General features: G+C 41.0%; 1 protein-coding gene across 2 annotated transcripts in view; it reads right to left on the minus strand.

The window, feature by feature from the left end:
• The window catches only part of nbas (NBAS subunit of NRZ tethering complex), a 142,858-nt gene that overhangs the window by 119,136 nt on the left and 5,494 nt on the right, over positions 1-18,228 (minus strand). The window contains exons 7-17 of one of the 2 annotated variants that reach the window (XM_036549571.1): positions 16,563-16,696; positions 15,869-16,002; positions 13,918-14,016; positions 10,855-10,993; positions 10,503-10,568; positions 9,910-10,038; positions 9,586-9,649; positions 7,105-7,298; positions 5,243-5,500; positions 1,916-2,041; positions 1,412-1,563 (exon numbers count right to left, since the gene is read on the minus strand). In XM_036549571.1, coding sequence (XP_036405464.1) covers positions 1,412-1,563; positions 1,916-2,041; positions 5,243-5,500; positions 7,105-7,298; positions 9,586-9,649; positions 9,910-10,038; positions 10,503-10,568; positions 10,855-10,993; positions 13,918-14,016; positions 15,869-16,002; positions 16,563-16,696 — 1,495 coding nt within the window. Of the gene's footprint in view, positions 1-1,411; positions 1,564-1,915; positions 2,042-5,242; positions 5,501-7,104; positions 7,299-9,585; positions 9,650-9,909; positions 10,039-10,502; positions 10,569-10,854; positions 10,994-13,917; positions 14,017-15,868; positions 16,006-16,562; positions 16,697-18,228 lie in introns of both variants that reach the window. The other variant, XM_036549570.1, reaches the window with a different exon arrangement.

Below are 18,228 nucleotides of genomic sequence, written 5' to 3' on the forward strand. Positions count from 1 at the left end.
TACATTTATAAAAAAAGGAAATGATGTCAAGGCATACATGACATGATAGAGTGTGTGAGGGAGAACCTCAGTTCATAGTGGCAGACATTAAAACAAATTAAAACATGACTGCTTCAAACCTATATCACGCCACTGTTTATACACCCATGGCACTCAAAGTCAGCTTCACATACACAAACAAAAAAACTTTACTTCATCTTGTTTGTACGATTAAAAAACATCCCTGATATGTTCCAGGACTGATATTAGTGATTATTTACAGAAGTGTATTTTCCCCTCAAGAGTCTACTTGAGCTACCCATGCACATATTTCAAAGCATCTGAACAATTTTAAGGCATCAGCATCAAACTGATGGCAAAATTTGTGAACTAAAATGAAATGCATCTCAAACTAAGGACATTCAGATATGTTTGGATATACTTTGCATTGCCACCAACTATTTCAATGACAATTAAGTGAACCTAATTGTGACAATCCAAGAGGCAGTGAGAGAGGGGAACAATTAAATACACAGTCAGGGTGAAATCTATTAGCAATTTCACTTATGTATGGCATAATTGCAGAGCGACTGTTTTATTTGTGCGGTAAATGTAATTTTTTTAATAATCACAGCATTGGAAGGAGGTCAAGTATATACACGTAGGGAAGTACAGTCTATTCTCATAAAATGAGATTCACAAAATGTTACTCTGGCTAGGCTGAATTCCCTGTAACATGAGAAATTCAGTTGTATTTTTTTTATTATTTTCTTTTTTGAAGGGCTACACAGCCACAGCAGTTTGCATTTAATTGAAAAGCACAGCACGTCTCTGTCTGTGAAATTCATCTTGGCCGAGGGAATTGCACGCTTTTACCATTAAAATTCACATTTCTGTCTATATTACTTACAGCATTTGCAGCTTCATAAGTCGTAAGCTGCAGGCTTTGCTTTCATTGTAAGCTTCATGGTAATGGATTTAACATCTAGTTACGAGTACATGACATGTTTCTCAATGCTTTTCCCAAAAGTTTCTCTTTCTTTTCGTTCAAATGTTTATGGCTACCTCTATTCAAAACTGGGCTGAAAAATGAAAATGATGAGGTCACCAAGACCATCAACTCAGTCTATTCTGCTGTTGTGCCAGACTGAGGAAAAAAATGTTAACTGAAACTCATTTTTTCCTTTCTTTACATACCAGTCTTGCCTTAAGCTTTGTGCTCAAACAAGACCCCTCCTGCAAGTCCATTCAGTTTTCACGCTTTGTCACAGACAAACAGACAAAAAAATACTGAAAAACATATTCTGCCATCATGAGGGGATGGACACAAGGCGCCGCAAATGACTGATATCTGAAAGACGTGCGAACTGACAGAGGATCAGGACCCCAACACTGTACCCCGCCTGCACCCCCCCGCGGGGGAGAGACGCACCTGCCCCCGTCCTCGCCGTTGCCGATGGCGATGAGGGCCTCCAGGTCCGTGCCCTTGAGGCCGTACTGCAGCAGCTCCTTGGCCGCGTCCGCGTTCTCGGGCACCCTCTCCACACACTCGTGCAGCACCCAGGACCGCTTCTTAATCTTGCTCTGAGAGACAAACGTGCCCACGCTCAGCCTGATGGAATCGGCATAACCGCACAAGCGGCAGGCACCCTGGTATGAACACCCTAGCTTTTACTCGTCTACATCGTTTTCCGTTTTTTTTAATAATTCATACTTCGGCTACAGCTCATTACAGCTCAGTCACATGACACCTTGGGGGAAAAAGGTTATTTTTAAGGGGAAAGTCACATATACACTGCACATTTTCAATTAGAGTGTGGTAAAAAAGAAAGCAGTACATACTGCCACAGCTTCATCCACCCCACAAGCAGGTTTTCCTGATACAACACGAGAACAGCTGGTATTAATTGATTTGACCTTCGGTTCTCATACGTACCAGGTAATCCTGTATGGATGCGATGCTTACAGTAGACTTCCTCCATTGCCTCTGATAGACCAGGTCTGAGTCCAAGCCATAGGCATGTGCCAGGGATAAGGCTTCCCCGTACTCCTCACTGTCAATCTAATCAAGGGTCAGCAGTAGGTCATTACGAGCACGAGAGACACTCACAGAACCAGCTAACATCTCCGGCTGAGTATGCAGGATTTAGCCTAAATCCAATGCTGTGAAGAATTCTTCCCTCCGTGTCTGGATTAATTATATTTAGAAGTGGAGCTTGCCTGCAGACAGAGCACTGGGAGAGAAGGCAGGCAGCAGCATGGGAAAAAAAACACAACTACTCGACATGATTTATCATCAGCCCAATTGAAACTATTGTCATAAACAAGGCGCAAAACAAACAAGGCTGACAGTTCCTTCCTATACGCTGCCTGTGAGCCCAAATTGCAAGAAAATCTTTCTGATAGTACAATCATTAAACATAAGACAGGCAGAACATAAAAAAGATAAACATTAAACAGTCATCAGTTGCTTTAGGCTAATAACTATCCTGTACGCCCTTGACACCTACAAAATACGTTTTGGCCCAAAAAACAGAATTACTTGGGAGGAAATGTCTGAGATAACACAATTTAACTTAAAAATGCTGTGTCTGCCCAATGCACAGGAGCCATTTACTACAGACCAGCCTTTCTTCAGCAATACCTTGACCCAGGCCCACACACACACACACACACAGTCTCTCAGTGGATCTCTGTATTTTCCCAGAATTAAAATATGAAGCCAAAAATAAAAACTAGGGCTGAGGTAAGATCAGGGTGTATTACAGTTTGTTCTTAATAATGACTCTGAGTAATGACTTTAAGAAAGTGTTTCTTACTACTTTCATTAGTTACATTTAGTTCAGCGGTCACTGAAATGAACAATAAACAGGCCAATTGTGTGAAAAAATTGACAACTGCTTAAATTAATCTTTTAAAGTTTATGGTCACCCTAAGAGGCAGTCCTTTGTTGTAAAATAACACATTTTTGGCTTCTGTTTTATATATGCGCAACTTTTAAAACTAACCCTCTGTGAGTTAGAAACAGGAACAATTTATGGCATTTCTGCACAATAGTCGAACAGATTAGGCCAGCTGGTCACCTAGGCAACCTCCTTTTCCAACAGTTTAACACAGAGAGTAAACAGAGCTTTAGTGCTGCAGTTGCTTAAATGACACTCCTTTACAGAAATACTTCGTCAAAAATATAAAGAGCAATTACAGCAAAAAAAAGATGCAAAATTATGACAATAATACTGTACCAAACTGACTGTAAAGCAGACGCTCCACATGCATGGGCCAGGCGCCATTTTTGCATTCCCAGACATAACCATATATATGGCAAGAATACTGCTCATCTTCTAAGTTTTGATTCAAAATTAAATTGTTGTTATTTGAAAATGATTTATTTTTTTGCAGAACAAACACTCTGTAAATCAACTTCTCCTATTGTTATCATTACGTACATCACTGTCCCCTATGTGCCTCCACTTAATCCTCTCCAGAAGAGTTACAGTAATGCGTTTGAGATGCCTGCTCTGTAACGGGCCAATTCAGGTTTGAGACACCAGCGCACAAACCCTGCTTACTTGCGCCCATGGAGAGTCGCATGCCTTTGTCACTACTACGCACATTCAGACATGGGGTGCTTAAATGAGACATGTGTTTGGGGCAGAGTTTGTCCAAAATGAGAGTGTGTTACTCAAAATAGAGCGTGTCATTATTTTCAAAGACATGCATATTCTGAGTTGACACTTAAGACTGTGCAAGAAAAGGTTGAATATGTCATATGCAGCAGTGCCCATCATGTCTAACAACACTGTTAGATATGATGGGCACTAATAAATTAATAAACATTAATAAAACAAGTTTCTACTTTACATATGTGGAGGCTTAGATTCGAATAAATTCACCCCATTTGATAACCCTGCACAATTATTCTCTCAATGTCAACAATGTTAAACAATGAAATGTTGAATGCTTACTTTCTTTAAACACGGCATAATAATCTCTGTCATCTGAAACTTGGAAGCACAGACTGCAAGACACATTCTTTAATGAACATTCAACTCAACTGGTGTGATAAATTCTTTTGGCTATCCTAATATGCTCAGTGGTCATTTGTGAATGCAGACATGTACATAAATACCTCCAAATAATGACCCCTGTCACATGGTGTTCTATATTAACAAATTGCCATGTGCCCTGTAGGTACTCTTGAGGTTGAATCTGTAGTAAAATGTCAGGTTTTCACAAAAAATAATAATTTTATTGCAACATATTGCACTATAACTCTGCCATTTGAAAGGGCAGACCAGCATGACAATTCTGACATCTATTTAACAACATCACCTATGGTTTAAATGGTAGCTATCTCTAAATTAAGTCTGAGTCCCAAAAACTGAAAAAAATAAACTCGCACAAAAAAACATTCACCACCTTTAAGTCGGAATTGGCCTCAAACTGTATTAAGAAGCCTGCACAGAGGACTACTGTTCCTCCTAACATTATCACCCTCATTTGCATGCACATTGCATAACCCTTTGTAGAAAGTATGATTTTGCAAATGCTCATTTCAAAACTACAAACTTTCAAGCCGTCAAATCTAATAGTACCTAATACAACAAAGCTCTCATCATTTGTGGGCCTCTCTGACTGGTTAAAGTCAAACTGACTTACTGTTTGAAATGATACTGGCCTTTCAGTAGAACCTCAAGATGCCCCGAGTTTCAAACTGAGTTTGAATACACTGCTCTACGGTAAGGAAATGTAACACACTAATCATGGTTATAGCAAATACTGCACAAAATACTTAAAGCCTACCTTAAACTGCATCCTCCAGCATGTCTACTGATCTGAATAATAGACAAGCACCCATCAACCCTTCCCTGTCTTACCACTCATCAAGATATCCCCGTATTACCACTCATCAAGAAACCCCCGTATTACCTCTCATCAACTCAGACCTGCCTTACCATGTCTAACTTACGAAACAAACACATGCATGAGATGCATTCATGCACCTCTTATTCCACACTAGCAGGAACCAAGTAAACCCAGCATTCAACATGCCTATTGTGGCACTTTGTCTTTTAAAAGGCATTTTATCTTCTCAATACATACCACCATAAAGTCATTGCTCAATTAAATTAAGGGGAAGAAAAATAAAAAAATAAAGTCACACTTGCTTAAATCTGTTACTAGGCTGCGTTACTCAAATTTCAGCCATTCAAACCCCTTTCCAACCTTGTACAGGATTCTCAGGGAAGCTGGTGGGAAGTACCTTTCTCTGATACAGCTCCTCTGGGGTGGTGGACCTCAGGCTCACCAGCCGGTAGTTCTTGAGGACGGTCCTAGGGCGTTTCCTGGGAGGTGCGAACCTCTCCATCTCAGTGACGTAATACAGGCCCTGCTTGATGTAGCGGAAGTAGCGGGCCTTGGCGGACGACTCGTCCTCCGAGTCCGAGTCATCTTCGTCCTCATCGTCCTCAGGGGTGCTGCTCTCCAGGCGGGCCCTCTTCTGGGCCAACTTGATCTCACACTAGGGAGGAAGGAGAAGAAGGAGAGCCCACAGGGGAGCCAATCAAAACACCCTACTGTGGTGCTGGGTCCTAAAGGACCATGCCACTGCAGGCAGACTGCAGTCTAAGCCTGAAGTACAAGCACCTGCACAAACACCCTGCGCCTTATAGAATCAATTCATCGCTACCGTAGGGCCAGGAGACCGCCTAAGGCAAGTGTACCATGAGGTCTGAGGGATGCATGTCACTATTTGCTATAAAGCTACAGTGAGTGCATTACTATTCATCAGCAATACTCCTTTCTTCATCGATAAAGACTACGGCTCATAAAGCCAACCCGCAATGAGGGTTTATACGCTGAACAACTATCACCAGACAAAGTAGGGAAAAGCAAAAATGGCAGCTGAATAACAAGAGAAAAAATAGCAAGAGAGAGTTAACTCAGCCAATGAAGGGCCCATGGCTTGCTCTCAATGGCATCTTATCACTCAATCTGCTATTACAGAAGTGCTGATAACAAATCTCCCTTCAGTGGGCGGCATGCCAGGGCCTTTACGTACACACTTCAGACTCCTTGCCTTCACACACCGCACCGTTCACTAGAAACCTGTCTTTATACACAACAGGGGACCCCTCCAAGTTCCACGGCTCAATAATTAACTCCACACCAGCTTTACGCCTAATCAGAAAACTTCGGCCGGAAAATGTCACATTTGATTTTGAATTGGAGTTTGGATCTGATATAACCTTTTGAGAAGTTGGAAAGGCAGAATTTACATAATGCACAGTGACTAACTAAATTCTCGGACGAGGCCTTCAAGATTGCTGTTTATTTATTTATTTATTTTTATATTATTTTTTTTCCCCAAAGATGGTGAATCACACACAATACAAGAACAAAAAGTAAGGGGATAAAAGATGATACTTTTTGTCTGTAATGGTGGAAACGATAAATACTTCATCATTAAATTCTTTATTGTCCTCCCCCAGAAAGATAATATCTGCAATACATCACATGCATTTATAGCTATAATTAAAGACACGATAACGGTGCAGTAAAAAATCCCATGAAACAAACTGAGGACAATTACCGTAGCCATCTCCCACTTTAGAGGATATATCTCATCAGACGAGGTCTTATAAAACATGTACTGGATGATGAAAGTTGTAGAAATATTGTTTTGTCATTCCCGTACACAACTTTTATCATATTCACACTGGATCAGGGAGGACATACCAGGTGGCAGCTATGCATTTATTATAAGACCATTCTAGCATGGTCTACTTTGATTAAAAAGCAGAAAGCTGAAATCTCAGTCTGTGTTTTATAGAAAACCGGGCACTACCAGACTTGGTCCCAAAGCAATTCACTGCTCTAACTGCAAACTACAATCCACATTATGAATACATGGACAAATATGTCCCCATTTCTTCCATCAGATATAACATGCATCACATATAACATGCTGCAGTTGGCAGGGATGACAGTAAATGACACCAAGCTAGCAACTTGAGAGAATGGACATATTTTGCTATATATGAACTCTGATGAAAACATATATATATATATGTATATATATATATATATATATATATACATATATATTATATACATTTTTTTTACCTCCAAGCTAAGGAATCCCCCGTCATGGGCAGCAGTGACCTGTGGCGAGGGTTCGAACCACTCGCACGACTTCCCCAGCAGGTTCTTCAGGGTCCTGACGGAGGACACTGTGAGCGACCCCGAGCAGCGTGCCAGGATCACCGCACTCTCACTCCACCAGTTCACATCCAGCAGGGGGTAGTACATCTCCTTGTCTGGGGAGGGGGGGGCGGAGGAGACACAGACTAGGTTCTTCCCACCTGGAATAATATCTGCATTCCCATCTGTCCTCATCGGTAACAGGTGGGCTTCCCATTCAAGTGCTGTTTTTATGAGTCCACTCAATTCATATGTTTCTCAATATGCCATCGCTACCTCCTCACTCCAAGCCCAGACGCTTTTATATCCACAAGTAATTTACATGCAAAGGCACTGCTGTGGCATCTTGCGAGGCAGACAGCACCAGAGGTTATGCTGCGTGACATCAGGGTGGATTGCAGTTTCACCACGTAAGATGGGATATAAGATGGGATCACAAAATAATCATTTCTGAAAATCAGTGAAAAACAAAGAGCATATGCACTAGCAAAAGCTCTACAATTCTAAGAAAAACAGCATTAAAATCACACGGGTGATGAATCAGGACTGTCATTTACTCTTATATCTGCCAATCAAGTGCCCACTGCAAAGTCAGAAGGCAGGCGAATAAATGCAAATGGGCATGGTCTGAGCAGACAGGAGGAAGGAACAACTTACGGAATGCCGATATGCATATTTTTCATCTAAAAACATACATCTGGAAGGAGGAGATGTGTATGATATCAATGTGGCAGCAGAAAAAAGATTATAAAAGAAACATATACAATGCTTTCCCCAGAGGAAAATCGTCTCTATGAATCTGATGCACTACATAATGCAGTAAGCTATCTTGATGCCTTGACACTGCTTTGGAGTTTCTCACATCTGCTGAATTTAAATCCATTTCTCTACTGTTGTTTTTCATGGGAGAACGAAGGAAATCTCCGAGCTCTACAGATCTAGCAAACGTCTGCACAGTGAATGCAAGATACTGCAGGAGAGCTAGCTATAAGCAAGGGGCTACATTCAGATAACGTTTCACAATGATAAGTAATGATGTTAGCTAGTAACTTCATGCTTACTGGACTGAGAAATGTTTTACATTAAACCATAATATGTCTTGATTGCTGTGGCACTGCATTATGCAAGGTGTTATCTCTGCCAGTCGATGTTTTATTTGTTAATGCATTTATTCATCAGTCTCTGTAGTGTATCATGTATCAGCATTGTATGCCTGTATCCAAATTGGATGTTTTTTATTACACTTGTATTAAATATAGTTTCTGTTAACTGATATGGCTGTTAAAAAAGCCTCTTCTGTGGGTCATGTGCATGTGCTGTTGGGCACAATGATATAATTTGTTTTGCTTAAAGACATATTAATAGATAGATGGCAATTATATGATTAATTATTATGCTCAAATGTTTAATCAGGAGCAATCTCACTAACCCCAAAGGGAACATCTACAGGTACAGTAATTACAATCAGTGGATAATTTTACCTGAGTTTTTTCTGTCTGTTGTAAAACAAGCCCTGCATATTTTTTATTTAATTAATCAGTCTCAAAATTAGCTGGTCTTAGTGTAGCCACATCGGAATAATGATTAATAACATCCTATTTTTCATCTGAAATGTTAATTTGAAAATATTTTTCCAAGTGTCTTTAAATTGTTATTGATAAAATAAGTGAATTACAAAATTAATGAATTATAAATATATCATTCAAACCCAGTTATCTACTTCTTCATCAGTTATTCTGTTTCTTTCCTTAGTTTAATAATCTAAAATATCACCTTGTGGAGAGGTGCCTAACTGATCTCACCCAGCTGGACACAGATCAAAGTACAAATTTTAAAAGATGCAGTTCAGAAATTATTCATTAATGTTTTCCAAAAGTAATGGTTTATGTTTTACAGAGTCATTACCTTTGGGAAATCAGTACACAGTTCCCAAAATCAAAGTGTTGGTTGGACGTTTATAGTTTGATTTCAATTGTTTAAGTTGGATTTTACGTGTCACGTTTTACCATTGGTTTTGAAGATTTATTTGTACAGTATCAATGTTTTGGTGAATGTTTATGGTTGGATTTTAAGATTTGTTTTGACAGGTACCACATGTTGCACAGTAACATATCGGATTTAACAAAAAACAACTTCACCCTATCTTTACCATGTTCGTATAAAGCATTGACAGACACCAGCAACAAAATTTCAGTATAAACCCTAGTCTGTGCTTAAAGAAAATATAAAGAGGTTACAGACTGAAACCATAACCTTTCAGAAGGCAAGAGTTTTTCTCCCCTTCTACGTACTTCAGAACTGTCTGCCATAATGAGTACAGTTCTCAGCACTGGATGGTAGGCACAGTGTCCACTGTAGACAAGACTCACTGCTCCATCTATGCTTCTGCAGAGGAGTGAATACCTTTTATTTTCTTCCTCTTCTCCAGTGAATTTTTCCACTCTGGGTTGATCTCATCGAACCCTGGCTGTAGGGGGGAGAAATATTGAAGCTGCTTACTATCTGTCCACGACACACTACAGACTACAGACTCAACACAGGCATATTACACATATTCCACAATGCGCCAGTCAGAGCTCCAGGGCAAAAAAAAGGTTGTCACAGTTCAGGGACACAGGCAAACAACAAGGTCCATTCCCATTAGTGGCAGTAAACCTTTGTATAACCATTGTGCTAATACTGAGACGAAAGGGCAAAAGAAAGACAAGTCTGCAACCTTGCCATTACCTGTGCATCCTGAGTCCATCCGGCAATCTGTCTGAATGAAGGGATTTCCCAGAAGGTGAGCTGCCCTGAGAAATGAATAGCTGCCAAAAGGGAGCCATCAGGGGACAGGCTCATCCGGAATATGCCATCCTGGAACATATTTCATTGGCTGAGGTTACATCTTGGTCCCGCCATTAGCCAGTAAGTAGTTTCAGCTACAGAATGGCCAAGTTCTCTCTCGGCTAGACAACTTCACTTAGCACCTCTTCTCCAAAAACTAAGCTCACATTTGTGAATTCATTCATTCCCACACAAATGCATTTATCCATTCATTCGCTGGTTTATTCATGCATGCATTCATTCGTTTTGTAATTCATTCATCCAATCATTCTGTCAAACTTTCTGCCATTTACCCATTCATGCATGCACACGTTCTTTCATTCATTCCTTCCTTCATGTATAGTGACACATTCTACAAGTTAATAGCTATAAACTGAACCCTTTATATAGACAACAATCGGCACTTCATAAGCTAGCTCCGTGTGATCCTTCAGTTTTTCAAAAACCCTGGAGCTTTCGCAGATATGGCGATAAAGTAAACGCAGGTTAATTACCTTCTCGTTTCCTTGACTTCCAAAGAATCGAAAACTGGGTATCCTGAAGAATCCCCGCCTCTGTGTCTACAAGGACAGAATAAAGACAGAAAAAAAGAGTGCCTAACTGCCTTTGCTAGAGGCAAGATTTGGGATGATGGTGCCCTAAATCAATACCTAAACATTACATGAAGAGATCAAAAGTGCTTTCTGCAAAACGGCATCACACACAATAAGGGCTCGGCACATTAAGAGAGGGTGATTACTCCAAGCCGTGCAGCACCATTCCAGCAGGGATCAGAGGGCTTGGAGGAACACCACTGCAATGGTCCTCCCTCGCTATGCAAGCTGTGCATTATTAATGAGCACTTACAGAGCCCATGTCGTCCTCATAGCTGGTGACTTGCTTGTAGTAGGGAGAACCGGACAGAGCTCTCCAGGCAGTGAGCCCACAGCATGCGGCCTTGGATGCCTCATCGTCCCCACCTTCACAGCCCCCGACCAGCAGCAACCTGCACGCCACAGAAAAAACACATCATCAGCAAAAAAGGAATGGAGCCAGACTTCACTCATCCCTTTTTATTCATTCCAAACACCTTACACTTGAGGGCTCCTCAAAACTGCTTTAATGAAGAGCAGTGCCTTGCTTGCTGTGAGAATCATTTTAAAAACAAGTATTCCCATATTCATTCATATGCACACAGTAAGAACTCTAATGCTGGCTTTCCATTTTGACAACTGTGCTGTCCAGTGTAAGCTGAAAGCAGGCCAGAAATGGATCTGAAGGTCTGTTTTGAGCATAGACAATCAGAGCATCAGCTACCCACAATCCATTACCAGCACAAAGAGTCCAAAGACAAAAAAAGGAGCCCTACATAACACCATGTTGCCCAATAAGCATTACTGGCTCCATGCCGTAGGGTTGTGGGTTAAATCTCACTTGTTTAACTATGCAATTCACAGTAGGTGTTGCAGAAAAGCAGTCCCACTGAAACAAGACGCGAGGTCTTAATCCTGGTGGACTGCTCAGTGTTGTCTGAATTTGATGCTGTCAGAAGAAATATGTTTTGGGATCATTCATTTCCAAAATGTGAAAATGCTAAAAGCTGCAACTTGTTATCACCAAAAAACCATGACAAAACAGGTGTAGGAGTTAACAGAGGATTGAGGCAAGAGGATTTTCTCAAACAATCCTGCAGGATATTTTAGATGGCTCTGCTTTGCGGTTGTGCAGAAAGGACCACTGCAAGGCCAAGATAAGCTGAATGTGAGAATACCTGCGTAGGCTGGCAGACGCTGTCTCACGATGTCCATTACAGCACCTTAAATTATTAAAATTAAGCCAATGATAGCGAGACTAACATGCCAGTGCAACAAGTAAGCAAAAAAAAAAATAAATAAATAAATAAACACAAAGCCTCTGAGTTAATACTGGCCTCTAGTGGAGCTCGGGACTTAATGCAGACTCTAAACATCTTTGCATTTTTACCACAGCAGAAATGTGTACTGCAAGTATCACATACATTTTAACAACACAGCTTCCCACATATTCATGAATTACATCCTAGCCTAATATTTAATCATTAAAACAGTGAGAATGAACATCTAAACACCACCATGAAGACAATGGAGAAAGCTCCAAGGGAAGAATACCATTTTTCTTCATGCATCTACTCCATCTAGAACGAATAAGGCTTTGGCCTTACACAATGCGCCACAATCAATAGGGCGTCGTAACGGGAACAAGGAACAACGAGTCTGACTCAAGGAAAGCAACGGGTATGAGCTGCAAAGATTTTATCACTTCATCATAGAGAGACTACTCAGCACCACCTGCTGGGCTACGTTTTGCAACGCTCCACACCCAGATTAAGACAATAAAGCCCGAAGCACTCAGAAGCTCGCATGCATGCTCTGCACATAATTGGCAAGAACAGTGTGCTAAGGATTAATGCAGCCCTGGACAGGAGTGCCCAGGGCCAAAATGCTAATTCTGTTATATGGAGCACTGCAGCAAATCGACAAAATACAGCTGGACACAGCTGCACTAGTTCCAAACTACGACGGCATAAACACCATTGTCAATATCATTATTAAGAATATAATTATGGAATATATCTGGTTTGTTACACATTAAAAGCTGATGGACTCAAAACACATTTTTAACATTTTTTTTTTCCCCAGCCGAAACAGATGCGCCTGCTCGTACATGTAAACCGGGTTGGGAAATGCTTCAGCGCAATAAATCACTGATTATTAAGAAGTATAATTACTGTCTCTAATATGAAACCTGGTGTAATAATTCTCAAAGTGTGTATGTGTGGGTTGAAATCGTATAACAACACTGACAGGCTGTTTTTTTATTCACTCACAATGCTCACTCAGCCCTCATTTGTCTCAGTGGCCCATGTGTTATGACTTAACCAACAGCTCAGAAGTGTTCTTTGTGAACGACGAGAGAACCAGCAAAGCCTAAATGAAGACACACCAGTGGGGAAAAAGGTTCTGATGACACATCATTTAAAAAAAAATCAAAGTAATGTCTTTTTTCAGTTTCACTGTGCCTGCCAGTGATCGTCAAGTGAATCTCATCATTATTTTGGCCTCCATTCAATCTAACCTCTTTGCACTTCCTCCTCAGCACATTTCAGCTGCGCAGCATTTTTTCTCTCTTCTTAGGCAAATGCTTTGTAGAAACCGTCAGGGACGGTCGCCAACAAGCGCTGTCAAATGTCAACAGCTGCACTAAGAGCGCCCCGATGTTCTCGGACGTTCCAAGACACTGGCAGGCGCAGCGCTGGTCTTCCAGGGCCCTTTTCTCAATGTCAAGGACAAAAAACGCACTGCTGTGAGACTGAGCAGAGGCCTCTGACTCACTCAAAAACAGCAGTGTGAGCATTCAACATAATTGGCTTGTTCTGCAGGAGAGGCCTGGTGTCACAACGTGGAGGGTGAGGGAGGAATCTTTCATCATCAGAGTAAACTTCTGGAGCTGGGAAAAGGGAGAACGCCACAGCTGTCTGCACAGAATCTAAAGCCAGAGCGGCAGCATCACAAAGGCATGCTTCACGAACAGAGCCGCTAGACCCCAATCCACTTAGTTTCCTCTCAAGCTGCTCTGACAGTGAGCATTCTGATGCTGCTGGATCATCATTAGCTCTAAGTCAATGCTTGTAACAATTAGCCACAAGCCTTGTAGAAGAGGGATGTTTTTTCTATTGCGATTTGTTTTAACAAAGGTTTTTGCATACAATATTAGTTTACCACACCTTCACAAAGTAATCCCTAAAGTCATGCATTCAGATCATATATGTCTTCTTATTTTCCACACAGTTAGGATAGTATCAGCTTTGACCACAAACCTCTGTCGGTTGTGTCATTGTAACCAAACTATAGTCTTGGCATTGATGCACCACAATTACGTGGCCATACTTACCGATGTCCAGGGTGGTAGATAGCTGTGGTGATGCCATGGGAGTAGTGTGTGGTAAAACTGAAGCTGTGGTTCTCCTGAAAGCTTTGATTGGTGCCAACACTGAGAAAGCGCAAAGAAAATGGTCACATTGAAATTACCGATGTAACACACCAGTATGGTGCAGCACAGTTAATGCATTTTAATACAATGGCTCCAGAAAGCTTGCTTCATTCGTCTTGCTTGGTTTAACGAAACATTTTTAATTCATGCCATAAACAGGCATTAGAAGTTTAATCATCCCAAAGACTCAACCAAAGAAGACTACATACTGTACCTACATATGCTGTTAATTAGTCTGCTCCTTTAATCAGTCTACGTTTTTTTTTTTTAGCATAAACACAGTAAACCACCCAAGTTGGTTTTGCCATCTTACGCCTCTTATCAACATAACTGGCTTTAAAGCCTTTGGGAGTGGAAGTGAAGTAATAAAGAGGAGACTTGCTGAGCAGAAAATGCAAAGTCTGCTGCCGCTTATTGAAACGACGGTTCTGGGATTTGCTTTGAAGGGGATAAAGGGAAAATTGAGGATTTTCATGTGGATTAATTCCTTTTCTGCTTGCAGCATCTTGGATAATTTCCAAACTCTCCAATTACCTTCCGAAAAGTGTTCTCTGTGTCACGCTAATCAAACCTCAGTAATGATGAAATACCACGTCCTTGTTGACAAACAATATGTCAAATTATACTAATGTCAGATGGTTAAAAAAAACATTAGTAAAAAAACATCTCTGTACTGAAACACAATTCTAAAACATACACCTTGTAAAAGGCCTTGTGGCAGTATAACGGAAAGCAAACTGAAAGCAAGCTGTTCAAATGTAAGGTTTTGTTAAGATCAGTATGGTTCACCGTGACGCCCCTAGCGGTGTGATGAGGTGATTATGCAACTGGAGTCATAAGCAGAGGAATGCAGCCACTGCTCTTATACCTGTGAGCCACGTATTTGACCCGAGTTAAACGTTTATTCATGTGGTGTGGCATATAAGATTCCTGTATTTAGCAGAGCTGGTTAAGGACAGATTGTCTTCAGCATATGAAAAGGTGGGAGTCTCTTTTGTTAAGTTTCTAATGTGTGCAGAGGATGGACAATTAATGGGTCTCTCTTAGGCAAAATGTAGACTCAATCTACTCTAGTGAGAATTTTTACTCATTCAAATCGGCACATTATGCTAAGTATACCTGTTTATCATGCTTAAAGAGGCAAATAATAACATATTTTGATCGCGTATAATATGATTAGAAATATCAAAGATACATTTCCCTAGAAATTTCTAAACATCTCCAAAGTTGGAAGTTAACTTGCCGTATCTGAGCTCATATCTTTTTCTAAAATTAAATGCCTCAAGATATCCTATAGATATGTGAATCTCTGTGCTCTGTATTGGCCAAGTACCAATTTAATTAGACAAAATTAGGTTTCTGAAAATGGGAATACAGCTGAATGGAAATGGGAGATGATCTTGATGGGTGGTGTGCCCACTGCTTCCCCTGGTTCATGGCCAATTTATTCAACACATTCAATCATACCCCTCTCATAACAAGACACACTCTGCCCCAAATACGCTTAGTGCCAGCGTTTGAGGAGGGATCTGATGACAGCCCTGACGATTACTGAACACAAAATACAGACCTTCCCCTTGTTGATATTCCCCATGCTGCCAGAATCAAAGAGATTTTCTCAGGTAGAGTACATGCCCGCAGACCTTGTGAAGTAGTTTTGATTTGATTTAAGGTAAATGCACGTCTATCCTCACCTCACCTACCGTGCTGCTGTTTAGGAGATGAATTACAGTTGAAGTTCACTTGTCGTACAAAGCAAAACTCAGAGGAGAGGAGCTGATATTACTGAAGTGTCAGATGAATAATAACACATGCTGTTCTGTGGAGGGAACATTTGAAGGGCTGCGCTTACCTGACTAGGTAACTTTTGAGCTGCCCCCCGTAGGTGATGACGAGGAGTTCGGCAGACCACTGAGCGCTGGCCGTGTACTCCAGGAAGATGAGGCCCGCCACAGCCTGGCTGAAATCACCCGGAAAGCTGGCCGTCTGCTGGACAGATGACCAGAAAGAGTGGAAGTGCGTGAAGGAGGGAGAGAAGGAAGGATGGAGTGAAAGAATGAGAGTCAGAGAAAGAATGGAAGATTGAGAAAGAGTTAGAGAGAGATACAGAGGAAGTAAGAAAGTGGACAGTTGAAGAACATTGGGAGGAGGACAGAAAGGACAGAAAATAAAAGAATGACTGAGCAACTGATATTATAAATGGTGGCTTAATTTATCTCAATGAGTGTGACAACGAGCGTGAGAAAGCAAAATGAGACAGAGAGTGAGAGAAAGAGAGTAAGACAGAGACAATGAAGAAGAAAGAGGGAGAGAGAGACAGAGAGAGATCTCAAGAGCGCTGGACTCAGTCCAAGGCTTTTCTAAGTCAGAAAAGCCCTCAGTGGGAGAAAGGGGTTCATGCCTGAAACCAGACTGTAAATGTGCTATACGCATGGGTGGCTCAGGAGACCTCGGACTCCATCACCACACAAGAAGGGAACACTCAGAGCAGCTACAAGCATGACCCAAGCTGATCATGCCCCCCTTTGCTAAAAATCACCCCTTACCAGAGGAATGAGGAACAGTTCACTTCCCATCAGGTCGAACACCCTCACGGTCCCTGTGCTGTCGGCGTAGGCCAGGAGGGTGCAGTCGTGGCTCCACGCCACCCTCCTCCAGTGAGGATTGGGATCCTTAGGAACTGTGGGAAGCAACACGCTTTAAAGGGTCACTTCACTGTTCAGTGTCTTGTCTTTAAAACCCTTCACTAACGTCCTTTAATTATCCCTTTGGCTGGGTATTTACTGAGGCAGTTTAGTTAAAGCACTCAAATGTACTTAATGCTCTAATGTACAACAGTAACTCAACAGTAACTCTTCCACTAACAATCGGAAACTAAAACATTATAGCTACAGGCCAAGAGTTATGTAACCTTTACATGACACTGTTGCTGCTGCAGTTTTTAAATTGTAACAATGCATCACCTTTCTTATTTTTTAGAGCCACTGTCAATGTCCATCAAGGGACCGTGCTGGAAATTAGCTTCAACTACAAACACTACAACACTAAAGTGTACACTTCATCAGTCACATTACTGCATCTGCATTCATATCAATGTACTCAATGCTTGTCTGTTACAAATGAATTAATAAATAAAATAAAATAAAAAAAAAAACTCATTAAAATGCATTCTCATTATTGCGCTGCAGTTCGTTGAAGATGTTACGTGAAACATGAACATTTGTTTCCTGGCGGTGCTCGCGCTGAGCCGGCCCTTTTGGTTTGCGGCTGCTGAACGTATCAGACTGTCAGGAAGACAGATGGTGACGATCAGGATGTGCGCAGATGAGCCGTCACAGGGAGCCGGGCATGTCCACACACTGCCTATCAGAGAGACCTCTGCTCCCCTTTAAACACCACGGTTTAACAGCCGGCACTTGGCCAGAAAGATGTCGTCAGCAACAGCAACTGATCTGACTTTTTTAAAATATTTAATTTGTATTAATATGGCTTTGCATTACGATCAATTCAACTGATCTGTTATATATTCACTGGGGATGTTGTTGCTCTGTTTTGCTAACATCTTCTTTTAAGCTTTTGTTGTTATTCTACACGTTTTTCATGACATTGCCCACCCCTCGTTTTACACCCCACTTGTATTTTTGTCATCTTTTGTTTTACATTTTATCAGTATACATTTTTATTTTTACCGTTTTGTTTTGTCCTTGTGTCCTTTATTTCTCTGCAGATTATAAAGAATAATATGTTTTTTTTTCTGGTTATTTTTCCGTATATAAAGGCTATTATTCCACCATTCGTAAATAAAAAAAGACACACACATGCCCCATTCTTTTTCCAAGGGTCCCTCCAGCTTTGCACAGAACCACTGTTGTTAAAGATGTATTATCGGCTTTTAAAAGCTTTTAAGCAATGGCCCAAAAAGTATTGATGGAACCGTGTTAAATGTTTAATCGGACACTGAAATTACTTCCTAAAAATATCAATATGTTTTTAAAAAATTTCAGTGACACAGCTCAATTCTCCCAGCAAGGGACAGAGGGAAAGGCAATGAATGAAATCAAATATTAAAGCATCTGGTCCCTGCACAAATAACAATATTCCACCATATTGCCTATCCATTGATTACACATGAGCAAACAAACTAATCACATGCCAGAGATAAGACTCGGCCTGCTTCCCAACCACCCTAGGTGACAATCTTAATGCAAGCAT

The sequence above is a fragment of the Megalops cyprinoides genome, chromosome 17 (genome assembly GCF_013368585.1).
Source record: "Megalops cyprinoides isolate fMegCyp1 chromosome 17, fMegCyp1.pri, whole genome shotgun sequence".
NCBI classification, from domain to species: Eukaryota; Metazoa; Chordata; class Actinopteri; order Elopiformes; family Megalopidae; genus Megalops; species Megalops cyprinoides.